Source organism: Oncorhynchus mykiss, chromosome 14 (genome assembly GCF_057628025.1).
Source record: "Oncorhynchus mykiss isolate SJ-2025 chromosome 14, ASM5762802v1, whole genome shotgun sequence".
Taxonomy (NCBI): Eukaryota; Metazoa; Chordata; class Actinopteri; order Salmoniformes; family Salmonidae; genus Oncorhynchus; species Oncorhynchus mykiss.
The window spans coordinates 2,676,208-2,697,472 of NC_143035.1; the positions used below are offsets into that span (position 1 = coordinate 2,676,208).

Sequence of the window (21,265 nt, forward strand, 5' to 3'; positions counted from 1 at the left end):
ATATATATCCCTCTCTCCCTCTCTCAGCTTTGGCAAAGCAATTTAGCCTGTCATTTCTGTATCCCAGAGACTGACCTAGTTTTGGCCAGCCTAACAACAGCCGCCATGGAGAGAAAGAGAGACCTGATGGCCTCTTCTTTCACCCACTGCTCTCTCTGCCTCTCTCCCTGCTCTTTTTCCTGTTGTCACTGAGGGCTTTGTCAATTGAACCCAGCACTCCAGAGCCCCTCATCCCTTGCCAGTCCCCTCCCTCCCTCCCCTGGCCAACTGCCTGTACTCTCATTAATACATGCATGGAAAATCAATGGCAACACTTAAAATGGGCCTGGAGAAGTATTTAATTAGCATGTAATGACAGACATACATTCATTAGGTGATTTTATTAGTCAAAATAGTGTTTCGGCAGAATTCAACGTGCTGCGGTTTTGAATGGTATTTCAGAAATCTCAAAAAAAGTGTGGTGATGTAGTGATGCATTTTATGGATTATGTTTTATTTGGTTTATATCTCTCTGTTAAAGATGTTTTTTTAAAGTTGTCTCAGCACAATACAATTGAGGAGCCCTTTTCCTTTCTGCTCTTGTGGCACTCACCCTGCTTTGTCTTTGTTTTTTTCAACCAGGCCCAACTTTCTTGGCACTTATCATTACCAACGATTAGATTTCCTACTATCAAGTTGCTGATTAAAGTCTTAATCAAGGTACGTGCATGTAACATTTAAATTGGCCTGTTAATCTGTATTAATCATTAAGATAAAATTAAAATAGTTATCAAATTCAGGGTGCATTTGGCCGTTTTCCAAGCAACATAATAACATATAGCTACAGTTCACGGTCTCATTTCTGCTCAGCTGGAAATAAATTACTAAACAAAGAAAGAGCGGAGGGTCCATTACATCCACTACATTGTATTAGTTTGTGGTTGTCCACTTATATTACTTACCTTTGTGCTCCCATTTGGACAGAGATAATAGAGTATGCAGTCATAGTCATTATTTCCAATGTGCACTAATGCTGATGGATGAGCATAGGGGACCCATGTTAAAAATGCTAGCTAACCCGTTAGCTCTCTTAATTGAAAACTGAAATTAAAGTATTGATTTTTGTATTTTCTCCAGACAAATGAAACATCTTTCCGCTAAGCCCACATGATGGCTGAGAGCAGGGCTATTCCTTTAACCCACATTAAACAAAACAAATGTCCTTGTCCAGTCTCGATTCAGACAAAGTCAGTCCCCTAGAAGTAGTGAATAGTTTCCACTAGCATAGAATAGACGCTTACCCGTGGGGTTAGTTAGCAAGTAGTAGGTGATGTCGTCTCTGAATGTGCTAAACCCTGCTGTACTCATCCATTGAGTAAAGCAGGCCCTAACTCACTTTGTCAAATTTAATTCGCACAAGAGCTATTTTAGAGCTGATGTCAGATGCTTGTCTACTAATGCATTTTGATTAGTATGAAGTCTTCCCCCCCTAATGAGTCAGTGCTTGTGTAATTATCAGCCATCTGATATCTTATCTCTTTGAAGGAGAAACAATGACACTGTGAACAAACTTGCATCTCTTTATCTACACATCAATGGGACTTAAACAGGCTTATTTACATTCCACTACACATCTGACTGGAATCCTCCTTGGTGGGAAGGAATCCAGTGTTTATAAAGTGTCAATCATTTTCAAAAGTGAAACAATCCCTTCGGTTGGCTCCTGTTTAGTAATCGCAGTATTGTGATAGCAAATTGATCAGAGACCCCTTCATAATCAGAAATCAACTCGAGTGAGATAAAAAATAGCATGCAAGGAGTTTTACTATGACTTTGGACGAACCAAGTCTTGTGCCCTGGGAAGGAACATTTTAAAGGCCAACCTCTTGGCATAGGAGAGAACAATATAAAGTTTTCAAGCTAATTTCCTGTAATTTAGCAAAACATTTTCATGGGGCAGGGAGACTTTCTGTTGTTGCAGTTTAAAACTTATATCCAGCAACTCTACACATTTTGCCACGAGGCAGAGATAATAAATTGCAGTTTTAAACATTAAATTGCAGTGCATTTCTATTCTAAAAAACATTTTAAAACATAATTGGAGTAGGACTGTGGACACCAATATCCATGTGAGCCTCCGAGGCCCAAAAAATGTCCTTAAAGGGATACTTCGGGATTTTGTCAATGAGGCCCTTTATCTACTTCCCCAGTGTCAGATGAACTCGCGGATTCCATTTTTGTGTTGCTGCACGCACTTTGAAGGAAGTTGCTAACTAGTGCTAGCGAGCAGATACCATAGACATCCAGTCATTGTGCTAACTCTAAAATCAGCAAAAAAATAAACGTCCCTTTTTCAGGACCCTGTCTTTCAAAGATAAGGACAGGACTGGCAAAAAGTGCTCTTCACTGACGAGTCGCGGTTTTGTTTCACCAGGGGTGATGGTCGGATTCGCGTTTATCATCGAAGGAATGAGCGGTACAAAGAGGCCTGTACTCTGGAGCGGGACCGATTTGGAGGTGGAGGGTCCGTCATGGCCTTGGGCGGTGTGTCACAGCATCATCAGGCTGAGCTTGTTGTCATTGCAGGCAATCTCAACGCTGTGCGTTACAGGGAAGACATCCTCCTCCCTCATGTGGTACCCTTCCTGCAGGCTCATCCTGACATGACCCTCCAGCATGACAATGCCACCAGCCATACTGCTCGTTCTGTGCGTGATTACCTGTAAGATAGGAATGTCAATGTTCTGCAATGGCCAGCGAAGAAGCCGGATCTCAATCCCATTGAGCACGTCTGGGACCTGTTGGATCGGAGTGTGAGAGCTAGGGCCATTCCCCCCAGACATGTCCAGGAACTTGATGGAAGAGTGGGGTAACATCTCACAGCAATAACTGGCAAATCTGATGCAGTCCATGAGGAGGAGATGCACTGCAGTACTTAATGCAGCTGGTGGCCACACCAGATACTGACGGTTGCTTTGATTTTGATCCCCCCCCCCCCCTTTATTCAGGGACACATTATTCAATTTCTGTTAGTCACATCTCTGTGGAACTTTTATGTCTCAGTTGTTGAATCTTGTTATGTTTATACAAATACTTACACATGTTAAGTTTGCTGAAAATTAACACAGTTGGCAGTGAGATGACGTTTATTTTTTGCTGAGTTTATATACTGTACACAGTAACTAGTTAATTGTGGAAATGGTGGAATGAAAGTGTTTCACAAATGTCTTAATTTTTTTTATTGGGCCCACATAAAACTGCATTTTAATGGTGAATCCTTCTTATTGGTCAACAAAATACGGACCAAAAAAACAGACCAACATTATCTGAAATATTATTATAACATTGTATTGTATTACACCCTCTAAACTTATTCCACTGATCCCTTGGCCAAAATGTATTTAATTTGTTAGTAAAATGTAATAATGAAATGTAAAAAAATATATAGAACAAAACATTATAAAAAAATGAAGAATGAAAAGTATGATTTAAAAAATATTGTACCAGTCAAAAGTTTGGACACACCTACTCATTCAAGGAGTTTTCTTTATTTTTACTATTTTCTACACTGTAGAACAATAGTGAGGATATCAAAACTATGAAATAACACACGTGGAATCATGTAGTAACCAAAATAGTGTTAAAGAAATCGAAATACATTTTCTATTTGAGATTATTCAAAGTAGCCACCCTTTTCCTTGATGACAGCTTTTCAAACTCTAGGCATTCTCTCAACCAGCTTCATGAGGTAGTCACCTGGAATGCATTTCAATTAACAGGTGTGCCTTGTTAAAAGTTCATTTGTGGAATTTCTTTCCTTCTTAATGTGTTTGAGCCTATCAGTTGTGTTGTGACAAGGTAGGGATGGTATACGGAAGATAGCCCTATTTGGTAAAAGACCAAGTCCATATTATGGCAAGAACAGCTCAAGTAAGCAAAGAGAAACGACAGGTCATCATTATTTAAAGACATGAAGTTCAGTCAATCCGGGAAAATTTCAAGAACTTTGAAATTTTCTCCAAGTGCAGTCGCAAAAACCATCAAGCGTTATGATGATACTGGCTCTCGTGATGACTGCCACAGGAAAGGAAGACCCAGAGTTACCTCTGCTGCAGAGGAATAGAGTTAACCACACTTCAGATTGCAGCCCAAATAAATGCTTCACAGAGTTCAAGTAACAGACACATCTCAACATCAACTGTTCAGAGGAGACTGCGTGAATCAGGCCTTCATGGTCGAATTGCTGCGAAGAAACCACTACTAAAGAACACCAATAAGAAGAGACGCAGAGTAGGTGAACAGATGATCTCTGCATGTGTGGTTCCCACCATGAAGCCTGAAGGAGGTGTTGTGAAGGTGTGGGGGTTCTTTGCTGGTAACACTCTCTGTGATTTATTTAGAATTCAAGGCACACTTAACCAGTATGGCTACCACAGCATTCTGCAGCGATACGCCATCCCATCTGGTTTGCGCTTAGTGGGACTATAATTTGTTTTTCAACAAGACAATGACCCAAAACACACCTTCAAGCTGTCTAAGGGCTATTTGACCGAGAAGGAGAGTGATGGAGTGCTGCATCAGATTACCTGGCCTCCACAATCACCCAACCTCAACCCGATTGAGATGTTTCGTGATGAGTTGAACCACAGAGTGAAGGAAAAGCAGCCAACAACTGCTCAGCATATGTGGGAACTCCTTCAAGACTGTTGGAAAAGCATTCCTCGTGAAACTGGTTGAGGGAATGCCAAGAATGTGCAAAGCTGTCATCAAGGCAAAGGGTGGCTACTTTGAAGAATCTCAAATATAAAATATAAAATGTATATGTTGAACACTTTGTTGGTTACTACATACTACAATGTAGAAAATAGTAAAAATAATGAAAAACCCCTGAATGAGTAGGTGTGTCCAAACTTTTGACTGGTACTGTACATATTTTGAGATCTGGCCTCAGACCCCCTTCAGTACCTCTGACTCCACTTTGAGAACCAGGAGCGTCATGCATCCATTATTTTTAGAGGATTCACAAAGTACATCAGGATGCAGGGGCGTGGAATGTAGTGAAGCTGCTCCCCCCTCCGGAAGTTTGCATTCTTCAAACACCTAACACAGCTTATTCGCTTGCTCACTTGCTCTATAGCCATAATCCTTACGCCTAATTCTATGTAAAAAAAGATGTCTCTATTTCTGCATAGGTTATCTTAGCATACCTCTTTACCTGTCCAATTGTTATTTTAATTAATGATGCACATTGATTCTTTAAGCACTTGATGCCTTAGTTTAGTACCGCTGCCACACTGGTAGTATCATAACCCAATAATTTAAGCATTGTTTGCCAACTGTGTATCAATTTATTGTTATTTGAGTTTTGAAAAGAACAGTCTAATTGTCTGTCAATATTTGCATGCATAGCTCTGTCAATGAATTTCACAGTGGAAAATATCCGAGTACATAAACAGTGAATTTGAATTCACTGTTCATGAATTTCCAACTTCAGAAAATTGTTAGGTGGCTAATATTATGGAGAAATAACACAACTTTTTTCAGACTACATAGCTTGATCAAATTAATTTACAAAACATACTTCTTGCCAGTCACCTGCAGCTAAAATCAAGTCAAATGCTGTGTGTGTCACTCTACACTCTCTCTCCTCTTACAGTGACGATACTGCACACACTAGAGTATCTAGCATCCTGCCTAGGCACCTCTTTGCTCCGTGCATCTAGGAAGGAACCACTTACCTGGTCCAGTCAGTGTGCCCCCCCCCCCACCCGCAAAATACCGCTGACAGATCTTTTTACAAAAGATTATGACAAAATGTGAGCTTAAAGGACACAACTGAGGGTCACATGCCTTTGTGCCCCCTACAGGCATGACACCACTGTTGTGAACCCCTGGTATAATGGTTTTAGTTTAAATACGCCGCTGTTCCTTGATTTGAAAATACCTTGGACCATATAAAGCACTATGATATATCGCCCTTCTCTAGGCAGGTATATTTCTCACTGAGAAGATTAATCGCTGAGAACAAGAATACATGAGGCTGAGACTGAAAAACAGGAGTAATATGCAAAGTGGTTTCAGTATTGATCAGATGGCCACATCTGGGTGTTCTGTGTTGGAGTGCCATGAGCCATTTTAAGTAAAAATAGAGTAGCTGTAGCCCTTGGTTGTTTCTCCCAGACAGACTACCACAGCATACAGACAGTCAACACACCACTCCTACTGTTTGGCCACAGTTATGCTGACAGCTTTTGTTGACTAGGTGAATGAAGTTGTTGAGTGCTCCATAAACACTATCCACTTGGCACTGACGTCAACTCAACATCAATTCCACTTTGGTTCAACGTAATTTGATTGAAATGATGTGGAAACTATGTTGATTCAACAAGTGTGTGCCCAGTGGATAAGACCTCCCATAGAGTACCACAGTATGAGTCATCAAACCCATAAAACCTAGCGGTCACACAGGGAGATGGTTCCAATTGTTTTTCCACCATTGATTTTTCCCATTTGGGGATTTTAGAAACACTTATAAGAGCACAAATAAGGGCTGTGTTTTAGGCTTACCCTGGCGTGACGTTTTGATAACTGTGTAAATCTCTCTAGGACAAGGTGACTTTTATCAATATGTTCACCTGAATTTACACCCCCCCCCACACACACACAAATGAAACGCTAATTAGCTGCTAATGTGGCTATCATAAAGAACTACAAATGTCATGATGATCTGGACCAGACAGACGAATCGAGGCAAAGGTAGGAATCTCTGGATTAACTATCTAATGTTAGCTGAATATAATAATGGCTAAATTGGCTACAATTCTTTAAATGAAAATTTCTGTGAACTGTCTTGTGGAAGTTTTAAATTGACACAATACCTGTTCGCAAAGGTGTCAGCTAGAGATGACGTGCAAGAGCTTGGAGGGATGTGGTGTTTTGCATGATGTCTACTTTGAGGCGAATTATCATTTTCAAATCTAGTAATAAATAGAGCCGAATATATTGATAAAAGTCACCTCGTCCGAGAGAGATCTACATGGTTATCAAAACATCACGCCAGGGTAACGCTTCGAACACATCAAACACATCGACAGCATCCTTGCGCAAAATAGTACACAGCAACAAAAGTTCAACATTCACCTTCTGCTACCATTTCTGTTTCTGCTACCATTTTTACTACACGCTGAATGCACTGAAACTGCCTCTGCAACATAATGCTGCAAGGACAACTCAGAGTTTCATTGGAAATGAATGTAATTCTGATGTACCAAAATGCAATGACACTGTCGGTGTGATCGAAGCTTAAGCCTACACGAAACACAGCCCTTATTTTCCCTAAGGGGAAAATTAATAGTGGAAAAATGGTTGGAACCATTTCCCTGTTTGACCGCTAGGTTTTATGGGTATTATGACACCTCCACTGTGGGACTCTATTAGGTCCATCTGTCCCATTGGCCATGATTGATGGTTTCTGTCCATCAATAGTTACTACCAAAAAAAATTGTTTTATTTTTTTAACTCAGAGCAGGAGGAAGCATACCATAGCGTTAAAAGCAGTTATTCCGATCTCACAGGGTTAATAAACTCAAGGTGACTAATTTTCCCCTGAGTTTGAAAAAAAGGAAAATAGGAAAATATCTTGATGCTGAATTCTGAGAAATGTCAGGCTCAGTCTCATACTTCGAAGGTGCAGGCAGCGGGAATCAGGGGATAAGTCACTCTGGATGTGGGATAGAGAGTGAGACTAGGCTAGGCTGGGCTGGCTGGGCTGGCTGGGCTGGCTGGGCTAGCTTTGGCTGTGTTCCTCCTCCTGTGCGTCCAGTCTGTGACAGCGCCTCCGTGTCCAGGGCTACTGCAGGAGGCAGGGCTGAGGCCACTGGATGATTGGGCCTGACAGGTCTCTGGCCATGCGCCTTGAGTGGGGTGGTTGTCAGGAGATAAGGCTTTCGTCACACCCCACTACACAGCCTTGGAAAGGCTCCCATCCCCACCCCTCCCACAGACAGACTGATCCTCCCATGCTGACTGTTTTCACACTCTGATGGGCTACAGCAGGGACCAGGCAGGTGTAACATAAGCGTGGCGTTTAAAGGGTGGGAAGGACAGACAAACATGGCTCTGGTCCATCCTCCTCTCCTTTCTGGGCCAATCCCATCCCCTCAAATTTTTTGACCTTTATTTTAATTCTGACTTTCATAATTTTAGCAACAAACACTATATATAAAAAGTATGTGGACACCCCTTTAAATGAGTGGTTTTGACTATTTCAGCCACACCTATTGCTGACAGATGTATGAAATTGAGCACACAGCCATGCAATCTCAATAGACAAACATTGGCAGTAGAATGCGTTACTGAAGAGCTCAATGACTTTCAACATGGCACCTTCATAGGATGTAGGAACAAGGAACATAGGAACAAGTCAGTTCGTGAAATTTCTGCTCTGCTAGAGCTACCCCGGTCAACTGTAAGTGCTGTTATTGTGAAATGGAAATGTCTAGGAGCAACAACAGTTTAGCCACGAAACTGGTAGGCAACACAACCTCAAAGAACTGGATTGCAGAGTGTGGAAATGCATAGTGTGTAAAAATCATCTGTCCTCGGTTGCAACACTCACAACCGAGTTCCAAACTGCCTCTGGAAGCAACGTCAGCACAATAAATGTTCGTCTGGAGTTTCATGAAATGAGTTTCCATGGCTGAACTGCCGCACACAAGCCTAGGATCACCATGCGCAATGCCAAGCGTTGGCTGGATTGGTGTAAAGCTCCCCGTCACTGGACTCTGGAGCAGTGGAAACACATTCTCTGGAGTGAAGAAGCATCGTGTTCTCTGGAGTGCTGAACCATGCTTCACCATCTGGCATTCCGACAGACGAATCTGGGTTTGGTGAATGCCAGGAGAACGCTACCTGCCCGAATGCATAGTGCCAACTGTAAAGTTTGATGGAGAAGGAATAATGGTCTGGGGCTGTTGTTAATGATTTGGACTAGGCCCCTTAGTTCCAGTGAAGGGAAATCTTAACGCTACAGCATACAATAACATTCTACACGATTATGTGCTTTGTGGCAACTTTGCAGCAACAGTTTGGGGAACGCCCTTTCCTGTTTCAGCATGACAATGCCCCCGTGCACAAAGCAAGGTCCATACAGAAATGGGTTGTCAAAATCGGTGGAAGCTGGCCTCCAAACAGCCCTGACCTCAACCCCATCGAACACCTTTCATAATGAATTAGAACGCTGACTGCAAGCCAGGCCGAATTGCTCAACATTCTTCCCCGACCTCACTAATGCTCTTGTGTCTGAATGGAAGCAAGTCATCACAGTAATGTTCCAACATCTAGTGGAAATCCTTGCCAGAAGAGTGGAGGCTGTTATAGCAGTGAAGGGGGGACCAACTCCATATTAATGCCCATGATTTTGGAATGAGATGTTTGACGAGCATACTTTTGGTCACGTAGTGTATTATCGTATTTTTTATGCCAAGACAGTATAAGCATATTCATTCCCTGTTAACACTGAATCTAGCATTGATAATAATAACACTGCTATTTTAATTGAGAACTTTCACTGTCTAGATTCTAATAATACATTGGAATGAATCTGATATACAAATGTCAAATGTTATCTTTTTTCCCTCGCTGCCAGACTACTAAGTCACCATATTGCCATCTACAGTCTGCTAAATCCGTTGTGTCCTCTTTTCACATTAGCAGCAGCCCATACAATTGTTGTATGTGGTTAGCCCAGGAGAATGTCCTTATAGTGGGAAGAAATTTCCCTCTGGATCCAGCAGGGAGCACTCCTCCACAGCAGCAGGACAAAGCGGGAGGCCAGAGTAGCCAAAGCGTGTCAGGTGGGATCCACCTGTGACACACAACTCTCAGCCGGGAAACAAAAAACATTGTGTAGTTCTCCATTCTGCCTGTGGTATCCGACTGCTGCTCGCAGGCTTGTGTCCCTAGCTGTCAGGCCATAGGGTGTGTGAGGCCCATTTATATGAGCTGGATGACACTGAACAGACTGTACTGATATACACTTCCAGACCCCGGATAGAGTCCCTCTATCCGTTTTGCCCCGTTTGTTCTCCTCAATTAATCCTTCTATTGATGTGGTACTGATGACAAATAGCAAATGTGTCTTTCAAACAGGAAATTATTGCACCAGGATCATCCATTGTAAAAAATATTTTTGAGTGTATTCCTCTGTTAGCTGGAATGAGCCAAAGTCACACATTTGGGATAGACAATCCATAAACTGAAAAGTTTGATAGAACTACATCTTTTGTGAGATGTATGGCCAGTAAGCCTAATGTTAAATTGGAGCAGACATTGGGAGAGTGTGTCTGATTGGCGGTACATTACTGGTCCAGGCTGGTGAGTGACAGCAGTGATGCTTCCCACCACCTTGTGAACAGATAGCAGATTGATGTGTTCTTCAGGTGGGTGGGTTGCTGGATGGTGTGGACGCAGCAGCATCCAGATGGCTCATTACTACTGACAGCACTTTGTTTTATCCCCCATACTCACTAAAAGGTCACAGTTTCCGCTGACGTCTGCCCATGCTTTGGGCAGGGGGGTTTACACAAAGAAGTGGGCGATTTAAGAAGGATCTGCAGTACAGTGCTATTGAGTTTATTATTTCTTAGAAATGAAACTAAGACTGGGATGAGTGAGGTGAGGACCAGCACTGTTCCAGGAGCTTTGATATAGCAATGGTAGTAAAGCAGGTATCTTAACAATAATTCCATCGTCCTTCCATATTGCAACTTTGGGTCCTGTGATGCTCTGTGTGTTCAAACTGCAGGGTGTCCAGCGTGTGCTGACTGCAGGCTACCTTCTACCTACTGTAGAATGGCAGGGCTGGTGTATGTGGACCCCAGGGTTCATGGGCTCCCAGCACAGCCACAGCCAGCCTCAGACATCAGCCACAACCATCCTCCTCAGATCAGCCTGAGAGCTTTTAATGTGGCCGGCTTGGCTGTGCTCACACCAGCAGCTCCCATGGAGCTCAGCGGTACATTTAAGCCACAAGAATTAGGAGGGAGAGAATGTTTGGGCCTTATTCTCCCCCTCAGTCTATGATTAATCCCGTCATCCCGCAGAAAACACTATCATTATCAATTCCCCTGGATCCAGCGGCAGGAATTATTTGATTATTTTCTTCAAAGACCTTCTATCTATGTGGTCATTATTTCTGCCGGGAACTTTTTCTCTGGCTCCGCACAAACAGATGATGCCAGAAATGAAAAGAGCTAGGGGAAAAACACAAAAGAAAAAAACATTCAAAAACGAACACGGAAGATTTCACCACAAGAAAATAATTGATGGTTTGTAATACAATGGAGATTGTGGTGGTAAAGTCTTTCATAGGGTTCATATCATGGTTATGCTGACAAGTTGATGATGACAGGCAGACAGACAATGGCACAAATATAGATATGTGGCGTATCGGCTTTGTTTGTTTAGATATGGAAAGGCTTCCAGAAAATGTTACATTTAGTCATATTGGCATTATGCATCCCCCACACCTCTTTTATTACAACAATACATTGGTCTTTTTGACATGTTGATGACACACAGAGAATCTGATGAATATCCCCTTGATTTGTTTAGTTGCGGAATGGCTACAAGGACATTTACAATTAGTCAAAACGTCATTGTATGTATCCTACATTATTTATTTTCTATTGTAATTTAATTGGAGCTTTGAGCACACAAATACAGTATTGAAATACCGATCAATGCCAAAAAGATTTCACTGTTGAAATTAGCCAGAGGCACTTTGGTTTTGTGTTCACGGCATTATAGCTTTCTCTCTCTTTTCACACTGAAAGCGTTCCGGATGACTGCTACTTAAGAGAGACTTTCTAGACAAAATAATATGGAGTCTACAGCGAATAGAACTGTGCATGGCTTATAAAGAAATAAACATTACACTAGTCACTCAGAGGCACAGAACTAATACTTATGATATTTGGCCTCTGTTTTGAGGGAAAAATAACCAAAGGCAATATTTCCAGAATCATGTTCATATCAAGTGCAGCCAGTTGGGGGATCACACGCATTTATCAAACATATATTGAATTTGGGGTGGTTAATGGAGTAATTTGATAATGGCCATAGAGAACAATGGTCCGCTCTAAAAAATAGAGAGTTTACATTGAGCAAATGTCCCTCGGCTTTTCAGTGTTTGAGAAGAGTGCGAGGAATCAGGCGGGCTAAGGTAAATGGCTGTTGAATAGTTTTTGAAAAAAAGAACACTTCATCCTCTTCCATTCTAATCTTCAATACTGCCACACAAAAATACTGTAATTTATAACGAAGACATTTCATGCATCTAGAGAGCTGGCATTTACAATGAGTTGTGTCAGAAACGAGAGAGAAAGAGAGCGAGAGAGCAGATTATTTAGTGGGCCTGACGAAGGTAGCTAATTAGCATCTGTCACTCAGCAGGCAGGGCTGCCGTGGAGAGGTTGATTCAGTGCCCCGCTGCCAGTGCTACTGCCAATTATCAATGAACACATTGGAGAGCCATGTTAAAGAGCTGTGTTCATATAGGAAAGCACATTTACGAAATTCAAATGACTATATTCTGGGGACCATGAAGAAAGAAGCAATATCAATATATTTTTATTTTCACTCAAGCTGCAGTTTAAAACTGTTTCTCTAGAAATTGCATATTCATCTCAGAGATTTTTATGAGCTGAATTTATGATACACACATCCAGAGTGATGCCGTTGCTTTGGCCCGTGGAAGCTAGTTGTGGAACTCATGCATAATACATTGATGTTGTCAGTTATACTCAGATGAACAGACAAAAATGAGCCATACTCAATCAGAAATGCAATGATACCAGCTAAATGGATCCTGCCACCCAACAATCATCCTCAGGGAATTTTGACTGGACCTATACGTTTGTAATGTTTACTTAAACTGCCAGACAGAGGAAGTATACACAGCTCCAGTCTGAGAGGATGACTTTCGCCAGACTCTCCTTGATGTTGTGGCTGCTCTGTGGTTAGTTGTGCTGATTGAGGATCTGTCTGGCTAGCCTAGGTACGTGAAATGTGCTACTGGATCTGTCTCCTTCCACCTCCTCCAGTCTGGACAGATATGATCCTGAGCCTCCACTTCGCCCTGTGAGCTAGGGTTGAGGAGAGTTGAGATTGTGTTATGAATGGGCTAACAGAAGAGGGAAGTTAGAGAGATAATTAACTCTGAAATTACAGTGGTATAATTAGGAGGTGATCCCCCTCAGACCGTATCAACTTAGCTCATAATGACTCTTTTTCATTTTAGGGAGATGAAAAGGGACACAGAGACAATTGCTGGGCCTCCTCTCACTCTGATGAGGTATTTTCCAATCACTTCTCACAGCTTCTGACAAGTGATTTAACCACAGGCAATTTCAACAAATGGCTGCTCTGTCTCTTGCAGTGAATTATGTCCATGGGTGGACAAAGGGATTGGGAAAAATGTTGATGAACATGAAAAAATAGAAAAAATATCAACACTCTAGTATGGAAGAAATGATGAAGACATCAATTTAAAAACATCATTATGACAATTGTGTACAAATACAGAACAACTCAAAAGTTTAGACACACCTACTCATTCATGTCTTTTTCTTTATTTCTACAATTTTTTACATTGTTATTAATACAATTTTCTACATTTCTACTATTTTCTTACATTTTCTACAACGTAGAATAATAGTGAAGACATCAAACTATGAAATAGCGCATATGGAATCATGTACTAACCAAAAAAAATGAATCAAAAAATATTTTAGATGTTATATTCTTCAAAGTTACCACCCTCTCAACTAGCTTCACCTGGAATGCTTTTCCAACAGTATTGAACGAGTTTCGACACATGCTTAGCACTTGTTGGCTGCTTTTCCTTCACTCTGCGGTCCAACTCATCCCAAACCATCGCAATGGGGTTGAGGTTGGGTGATTGTGGAGGCCAGGTCATCTGACGCAGCACACCATTACTCTCCTTCTCGGTCAAATAGCCCTTGCACAGCCTGGAGGTGTGTTTTGGGTCATTGTCCTGTTGAAAAAATAAAATGTTAGTCCCACTAAGCGCAAACCAGATGGGGTGGCGTATCACTGCAGAATGCTGAGGTAGCCATGCTGGTTAAGTGTGCCTTGAATTCAAAATAAATCACAGACAGCGTCACCAGCAAAGCAACCCCACACCATCACACCTCCTCCTCCATGCTTCACGGTAGAACCAAACATGCAGAGATCATCTGTTCACCTACTCTGTGTCTCACAAAGACACAGTGGTTGGAACCAAAAATCTCAAATTTGGACTCACCAGACCAAAGGACAAATGTCCTCCGGTCTAATGTCCATTGCTCATGTTTCTTGGCCCAAGCAAATTTCCTCATCTTATTGGTGTTCTTTAGTAGTGGTTTCTTTGCAGCAATTCGACCATGAAGACCTGATTCACGCAGTCTCCTCTGAACAATTGATATTGAGATGTGTCTGTTACTTGAACCCTGTGAAGCATTGATTTGGGCTGCAATCTGAGGCGCAGTTAATGAACTCCTCTGCAGCAGAGGTAACTCTGGGTCTTTTCTGTATTGACTGAACTTCATGTCTTAAAATAATGGACTGTAATTTCTCTTTGCTTTTTTGAGCTGTTCTTACAATAATATGGACTGTCACAACACAGTTGATTGGCTCAAAAGCATTAAGGAATGAAATTCCACAAATTGACTTTTAACAAGGTAGTTGTTAGTTGAAATGCATTCCAGGTGACTACCTCATGAAGCTGGTAGAGAATGCCAAAAGTGTGCAAAGCTGTCATCATGGCTACTTTGAAGAATCTCAAATGTAAAACATATTTTGATTTGTTTAAAACTTTTTTGGTTACTACATGTTTCGATGTGTGTTATTTCATAGTTTTGATGTCTTCACTATTATTCTACAATGTAGAAAATAGTAAAAATAAAGAAAAACCCTTGAATGAGTAGGTGTTCCCCAACTTTTGACTGGTACTGTATATTCTAGTGTAACGGCCGTTGTTGGTGGTGGAAGAAGATGAGGACCAATGTGCAGCGTGGTATGTATCAATAATATAATTTAATGAGACTGAATACAAAAGAACAAGAGAATCAAAATGAAAACCGAAACAGTCCCGAATGGTGCAAACACTGAAACGGAATATAATCACCCACAACTCAAGGGTGAAAACAGGCTACCTAAGTATGGTTCTCAATCAGGGACAACTATAGACAGCTGCCTCTGATTGCGAACCATACCAGGCCAAACACAGAAATCCCAAATCATAGAAAAGAGAACATAGACTGCCCACCCCAACTCACGCCCTGACCATACTAAAATAAAGACAAAACAAAGGAACTGAGGTCAGAACGTGACAGTACCCCCCCCCCCACCCTCCAGCACGAGGTCGACGGCGAGGGTCGCCGCTCTAAATAGGCCACGGAGGCGGGTTAAGAGGTGGACAAAGACTATGGTCGAGTGGGGTCCACGTCCCGCGCCAGAGTCGCCACCGCGGACAGACGCCCACCCAGACCCCCCCCCCAAAGGTGCGGACCCCTGGCCGCAAAACCTGAACCTATGGGGGAGGGTCTGGGTGGGTGTCTGTCCGCGGTGGCGACTCTGGCGCGGGACGTGGACCCCACTCCACCATAGTCTTTGTCCACCTCTGGCAGCGCTGGACAGGCAGGAGGAGACGGAGAGACAGCCTGGTGCGGGGGTTGCCACCGGAGGCCTGGTGCGTGGAGGAGGCACCGGCTAGACCGGACCGTGGAGGCGCACTGGAGGTCTCGAGCACCGAGCCTGCACATCCCTACCTGGCTGGATACTTGCAAACCGGGGACACCATGCGTAGGGCTGGTGCCATGTACCCCGGACCCAGTAGACGCACTGGAGACCAGATGCGCTGAGCCGGCTTCATGGCACCTGGCTCGATGCCCACTCTAGCCCGGCCGATACGAGGTGCTGCTATGTAACGCTCCGGGCTATGCCTGCGCCCCGGGGACATCGTGCGCCTCACGGCATAACACGGTACCTGCCCGGTCCACCTCTCTCCATGGCCAAACACAGAAATCCCAAATCATAGAAAAGAGAACATAGACTGCCCACCCCAACTCACGCCCTGACCATACTAAAACAAAGACAAAACAAAGGAACTAAGGTCAGAACGTGACATCTAGCTACATTGTGTATGCACAATGTGTATGCACAGTACACACTGTGTATGCACAATATATTCTATTGCAGTGTATGCACTTTAAAATCTGCAAACTGCAATGTGTATGTTAATTAGTGGTGAGACAAGGCAGGTTGTGTAAGAAAGAAAAGCATTCCCACCATGAAGGTTCAGATAAGGATTTGGGAACGGTGTTCTCCCTTTCTCCCATCTGTCTGTGCAGCCCTGTGTTTCCCTGCAGCCGGTTTATGGGTCAACAACGCAAATGCAGTGTGGGGGCCTGGGAAGCACTGGGAGGCACCCAGAGCATGACGCAGAGCAGTGCTGGCATCTACCCCAGACTACCCCAAACAAAGACCCAACCAGAGAGACAGAAACTCTCACAGGCCCTTTCCCACCATGGCTTAGTCTATTGCCATCACAAAATACCAAAGACACAAAATGCAGGACAAACAAAGCACAGATACAGATTATTAGTGCATACCATGTTTCCCTATGCTGTTTAGTATATTTTGTATTATTTAGCATTTCCTTCTGTAAGTTGGTCGATTTTTTGGGGGGGTAAAATCGAGTACTATAGTGAATTGGCTGCGTAGTTAAATAAGCATTAAGTGATGATAAAGGAGATGTCTGCTTCTCTGAAAGGCAACATTCCCCATGTGTAGCATGGTGTGCTGTGCACCTGAGCACCCTGGCATAAGAACCAACACTATTATGCCCCCCATCTCTCCTCCTCTCCTCTGCTTTCCCCCGCTTTACCACTGTCCATACAGAGCAGGCAATAAAACAGACACTACTTGTTTCAATTTGGGCCATATGGGTTACTTCCAGAGTGTGTTTGACCAAAACATAGGTCCCTTTACTGCTGCAACCTAGTCTCAGAGCATTTGATATGATTCTGTAATTAAATTTGGGATGCTCCATTTAGTATGATATGTTACAGTTCGTATGGTTTGTATTAATTTGTGGATGTCCATCACCCATTTGATATGATATGTTATGAATTACAATTCATATTATATGTTACAAATTTGTGAAATGTATAATATGTTACAAATTCTGGCTAGGTGGAAAACGTTAGCTATCTGGCTAATGTTAGCTAGGCTAGGGGTTAGGGGTTAGTTTAGGGTTAAGTTTAGGAGTTAGGCTAAAGGTTTAAGGTTGGGGTTAGGGGAAGGATTAAGGTTAGGGGAAGTGTTAGCTAAAAGGGTTAAGGTTAGGGTTAGGGTTAGCTAACATGCTAAGTAGTTGCAAAGTCGTTTAAAAGTAATAAGTAGTTGATAAGATAAAATGCTAATGTTGTCTGTGATGAGATTTGAACTCACAGCCTTAAGGTTCCTAAACATTTGCATTATACACCCATCCACCCCAAGTCTTATGTAACCATACTAAATGTAACATATCATACTAATTTGAGTGTCCCGGATTCACTTTCACTATGTTACATCTAGTCAATGAGACCAGGCTGCTGACTATTCTGGCAGTGAGATTAATATCAACTTGGAGGTATATGCCATAAATTAGAACAGACTCCCAGGCTCTATATGTGAGGAGGAGAGAGGTATTGTAATAACGGCATGGTAGCTAGGCAAATCACAAAACAGTAGGCTAGACGTAGGCTAGATGTAGGCTAGACGTGTCTGTTTTGATGTTGCACACACTCCTGCTCCATATTACAGGACCGAGTCGTCCAGTTCTATATGCTGTTAATGGAAGAGACACATAGTGCTGATGTTTTTAATGTTTCCATCATGGCTTCCTCACTACAGTATACATCAATTTACAGAGCTGTTTCCTCCACTGCCTTACTGCCATGCCCCCTGTCTGTTTCCCACATGGCCTATGCAGCTAGCACTGCCAAATAACTTATATCATACCTATTTTCATTGTTATGATTACACCTGAGATTGATGAAAGCAATTGGCTCAATAAAAATATGAAATGCTATCACACGTCTCGAACATATCACCATTTACTGTGAAACTCCATGATTTATAGCACCTCTGTGTGAGGCTGTAGGGCCCAATGGGTCACAGTGTTGTCAACAACACCCATTTACAAAGTCAATATGGGTCATAGACACTAAACACAACTCCTGAACTTGCCCTAGTCTATGATCAGTCAGTAGTAAAATGATCTTCAGTCAACAACTATTGTGAATAATGCTAATGCATGGTAATGCACAATTATCACACCCACTGCTTGATAATGCATAATATGATCATCATTTCTAAAGGGGTTATAACTTTATTATAACCTGTATAAAATAGTGTTTGTTTTCCTCATTGGCCTATTTACTATTTTATTTTATTTTTTATTTTTTACATCTGAAGTTATTTTTTGACAGCTGACTTTGACAACTAAAATGGGTGGGGCAAATATAATTTCAGCTAATTGGAAATGATAAACCGAATACCTCAATTTGGTGTACCCAGGCTCCGTGTAGCCGCTTCTGCCTGTCAAGCTCCGCCTTCTGTTCACTGTGGAGACGCGAGGCAGGCAGGGGAGGCAGTCGCGTTTTCCTGGCTGTGTGTGTACTGTATGTCAGTTCGCCAGCGAGACCACGGTACAGTACAGTACATCTAGTTACAGTTAGCAGATCCACATAGAATTTATGTATGTAGACTGACACATACGTTGAGCAGGCACCGGTTCCATCCTGAATCAGACAACTGGGACCAACCATGGACCTATTCGAGTTTGACTTCTTTAGGGACTGGGAACTGGAGCAACAGTGGTACGTACAAGTGTATATATTTTTTATTTTCGTTATGTTTAACGTCTTTGTTCGATGCTGGGAACTGAACATCGATGCGCCCGGTATTTGGCGTTGGGCTCCTGGAATGCTCGCATTCCTTCTCTGAACGCATTAAAGTGAGAGATGACTGTTATGAATTATTTTACAGTCTTCTTCGTGTCTGCGCGGTACCTCTATTGTCATATTGTACGTTGTAGGACAAGTAGTGGTAGAAAGTGTTCGGTGCGCACTCACATCTATGCACCTAATGCCTCCTCATGAATGGGGGAAGTTCGCCCTTTGCTGGTTTTGCGCTCCATATACTACTGTATGTCTGTATGTCAGCTTCAAATTTATCGGGATCATTTGATTCGCAATTGCATAGTTTTCACCCTGAACATGGGTTTCATATGGTTTTATAGAGGTCGCCAATGTAGCTGCTGTGGATAAATTGCATGACAAGTGAATCAAATGCCCTTGTCTGTCTTATTATTGTTTGTAAATATCCCTGCTATTCTTTGTCAGATAATTTACTCTAAAACACATTTTAGGCATTTGTGTAGGCCTATTGTAAAGTTTGTAATATATTTTATGGATCAAATAGATTGTGGTTTAGGATGGTTTAGGATTAATCAATTAAGTAATTACCTGAACATATTCTTACACTTCAGTTTCCTCTGCCAGTATGTACATCGTCTAGTATGTGCATTATAATATTTTCTTTTGATCTATTGCTATAATAATATTTCTAACCATATGATGTTTTAATTTAAAAATGTGTGTGCTACTAATGTTTGTACACTGTCATTTGGATGCTATTGACTCCCAAAAGATTGGGGTGTTCTATTCATTGTCAGAAGTAGCACCAGCACATGGTGAGACAGTAGGAGGATTTTATTCTTACCCCCCCCCCCCCACACTAATTTTTGTTGTTTTACCTACTCCATTCATTCATTCATTCATCCCTCCTCTTAGTTCTCCTCTCCCCACTCCCTCACACAATAGTTAAAACCACAGAATAATTCATACATTCAGCATCAATTGTTTTTTCTTCTCATCTTAGATTCATGTACTAGGCCTACTCTAGCTGATGAAGTGCTACTGTGCATTTAGACTGTTGAATCCCCACACCATCAGGGCTTGCTAATCACGTTTGTTTCCATTGCTGCTTTGCTCATTGGATGCTGCGATACTTATTACATTAGTTGATTTTTGAGACACCTCTTTGGTTGAGTTGTTTCCATTCAGATGCATTCGATTCAGATCATGTCTCTTCATTTCCCCTTTGTCTCTGAGAGTGATAGACTGGAATGGAACGTCTTAGCTGTACACAAAGAGCTAATTACAACTTTCCGTCAAAATACCCTTTCTTGCAATGTCATATCCCCTAGGCTGTTTCACAAAATGATTGAGTGATTGAGAATCTTTCATGCTGCTGTAGTTGGTTTATAATGGTTGGTGGGATCTGGAGGTATACGTTGGGCGTGCTCAATGTGACCACAGTAACATGATCTATTAAATAGCCAGATCACACCTTAGGCCTACCTGCAAGAGTTAAAATCATTTGATGGAGGCCACCTTGGTATTACGTAATTCAGCTTGAAGGACAGGCATGAATGTTTGTGTGTTTACATATATTTGTATTACAGCAAATAGGAAATAGAAAAAGGCTGCACATGTCTTCCTTGCACATATCATCAAGTATGATCTCTCACAGAGTGTAGATTATTTCCATTGATTGATGCCTGCCATTACTATACTGCTTTGGCTTCTGAAATAGGTTTTTCATTCCGCTTCACAACTAGAACGTGTGATAGTGATGTGAAATTATGTCCACCTCTTAAGCCAAGGGCAATATCCCAACACGGATATTGATTTTAATTTGATTACTCTCATGCTGGTTTAGGTAGAGCAAGTGTTGGGTATAATCAAGTCAAATTCAGTCAGTTCCACGGTGAGAAGGAGTCAGTGAGGTGGGAAATGAGCTCCAGAGAGAGAGAGAGAGAGAGAGAGAGAGGGCGAGAGAGAGAGCAGGGTGTACAGAGGGAGTGACGGGCTGAGAGTGCCACCACACAACACTACACCACACCAGCAGTAGTGAGAAAAGATGAGGCTGGGTGCTGGGGATATGTGGAGGGCTGAGGGCCGGTGGTGTAGTTGTACTTCGCTCCAATCAGCCAGTCATATATTATGGCCTCAGCACCAGTAATAGCAGTTAAACCTCATTTGATGAAGGTCATGGTCCTCCCCTTTTTTGCATAATGGTTTCTCGTCACTCAAGGGGGAATTAGCAGATAGACGGGGAATTGACGCCTGTGTGTGGGTATATATGCCTGGACTACTGTACTGTACACTGTGAT

The 21,265-nt window shown here is 42.3% G+C and overlaps 1 protein-coding gene and 1 long non-coding RNA gene across 3 annotated transcripts in view; one reads left to right on the plus strand and one right to left on the minus strand.

Moving 5' to 3' along the window:
* Positions 1 to 21,265, minus strand: part of LOC149978235 (uncharacterized) — a 1,155,107-nt gene that overhangs the window by 841,001 nt on the left and 292,841 nt on the right. The gene's annotated exons all lie outside the window — the stretch shown is intronic.
* Positions 18,637 to 21,265, plus strand: part of LOC110488546 (AF4/FMR2 family member 2) — a 181,557-nt gene continuing 178,928 nt past the window's right edge. For both annotated transcript variants that reach the window (XM_021560781.3, XM_021560782.3), the window contains exon 1: positions 18,637 to 18,905. In XM_021560781.3, the coding sequence (XP_021416456.3) occupies positions 18,853 to 18,905 (53 nt within the window). In that variant the 5' untranslated portion in view covers positions 18,637 to 18,852. The remainder of the gene's footprint in view (positions 18,906 to 21,265) is intronic.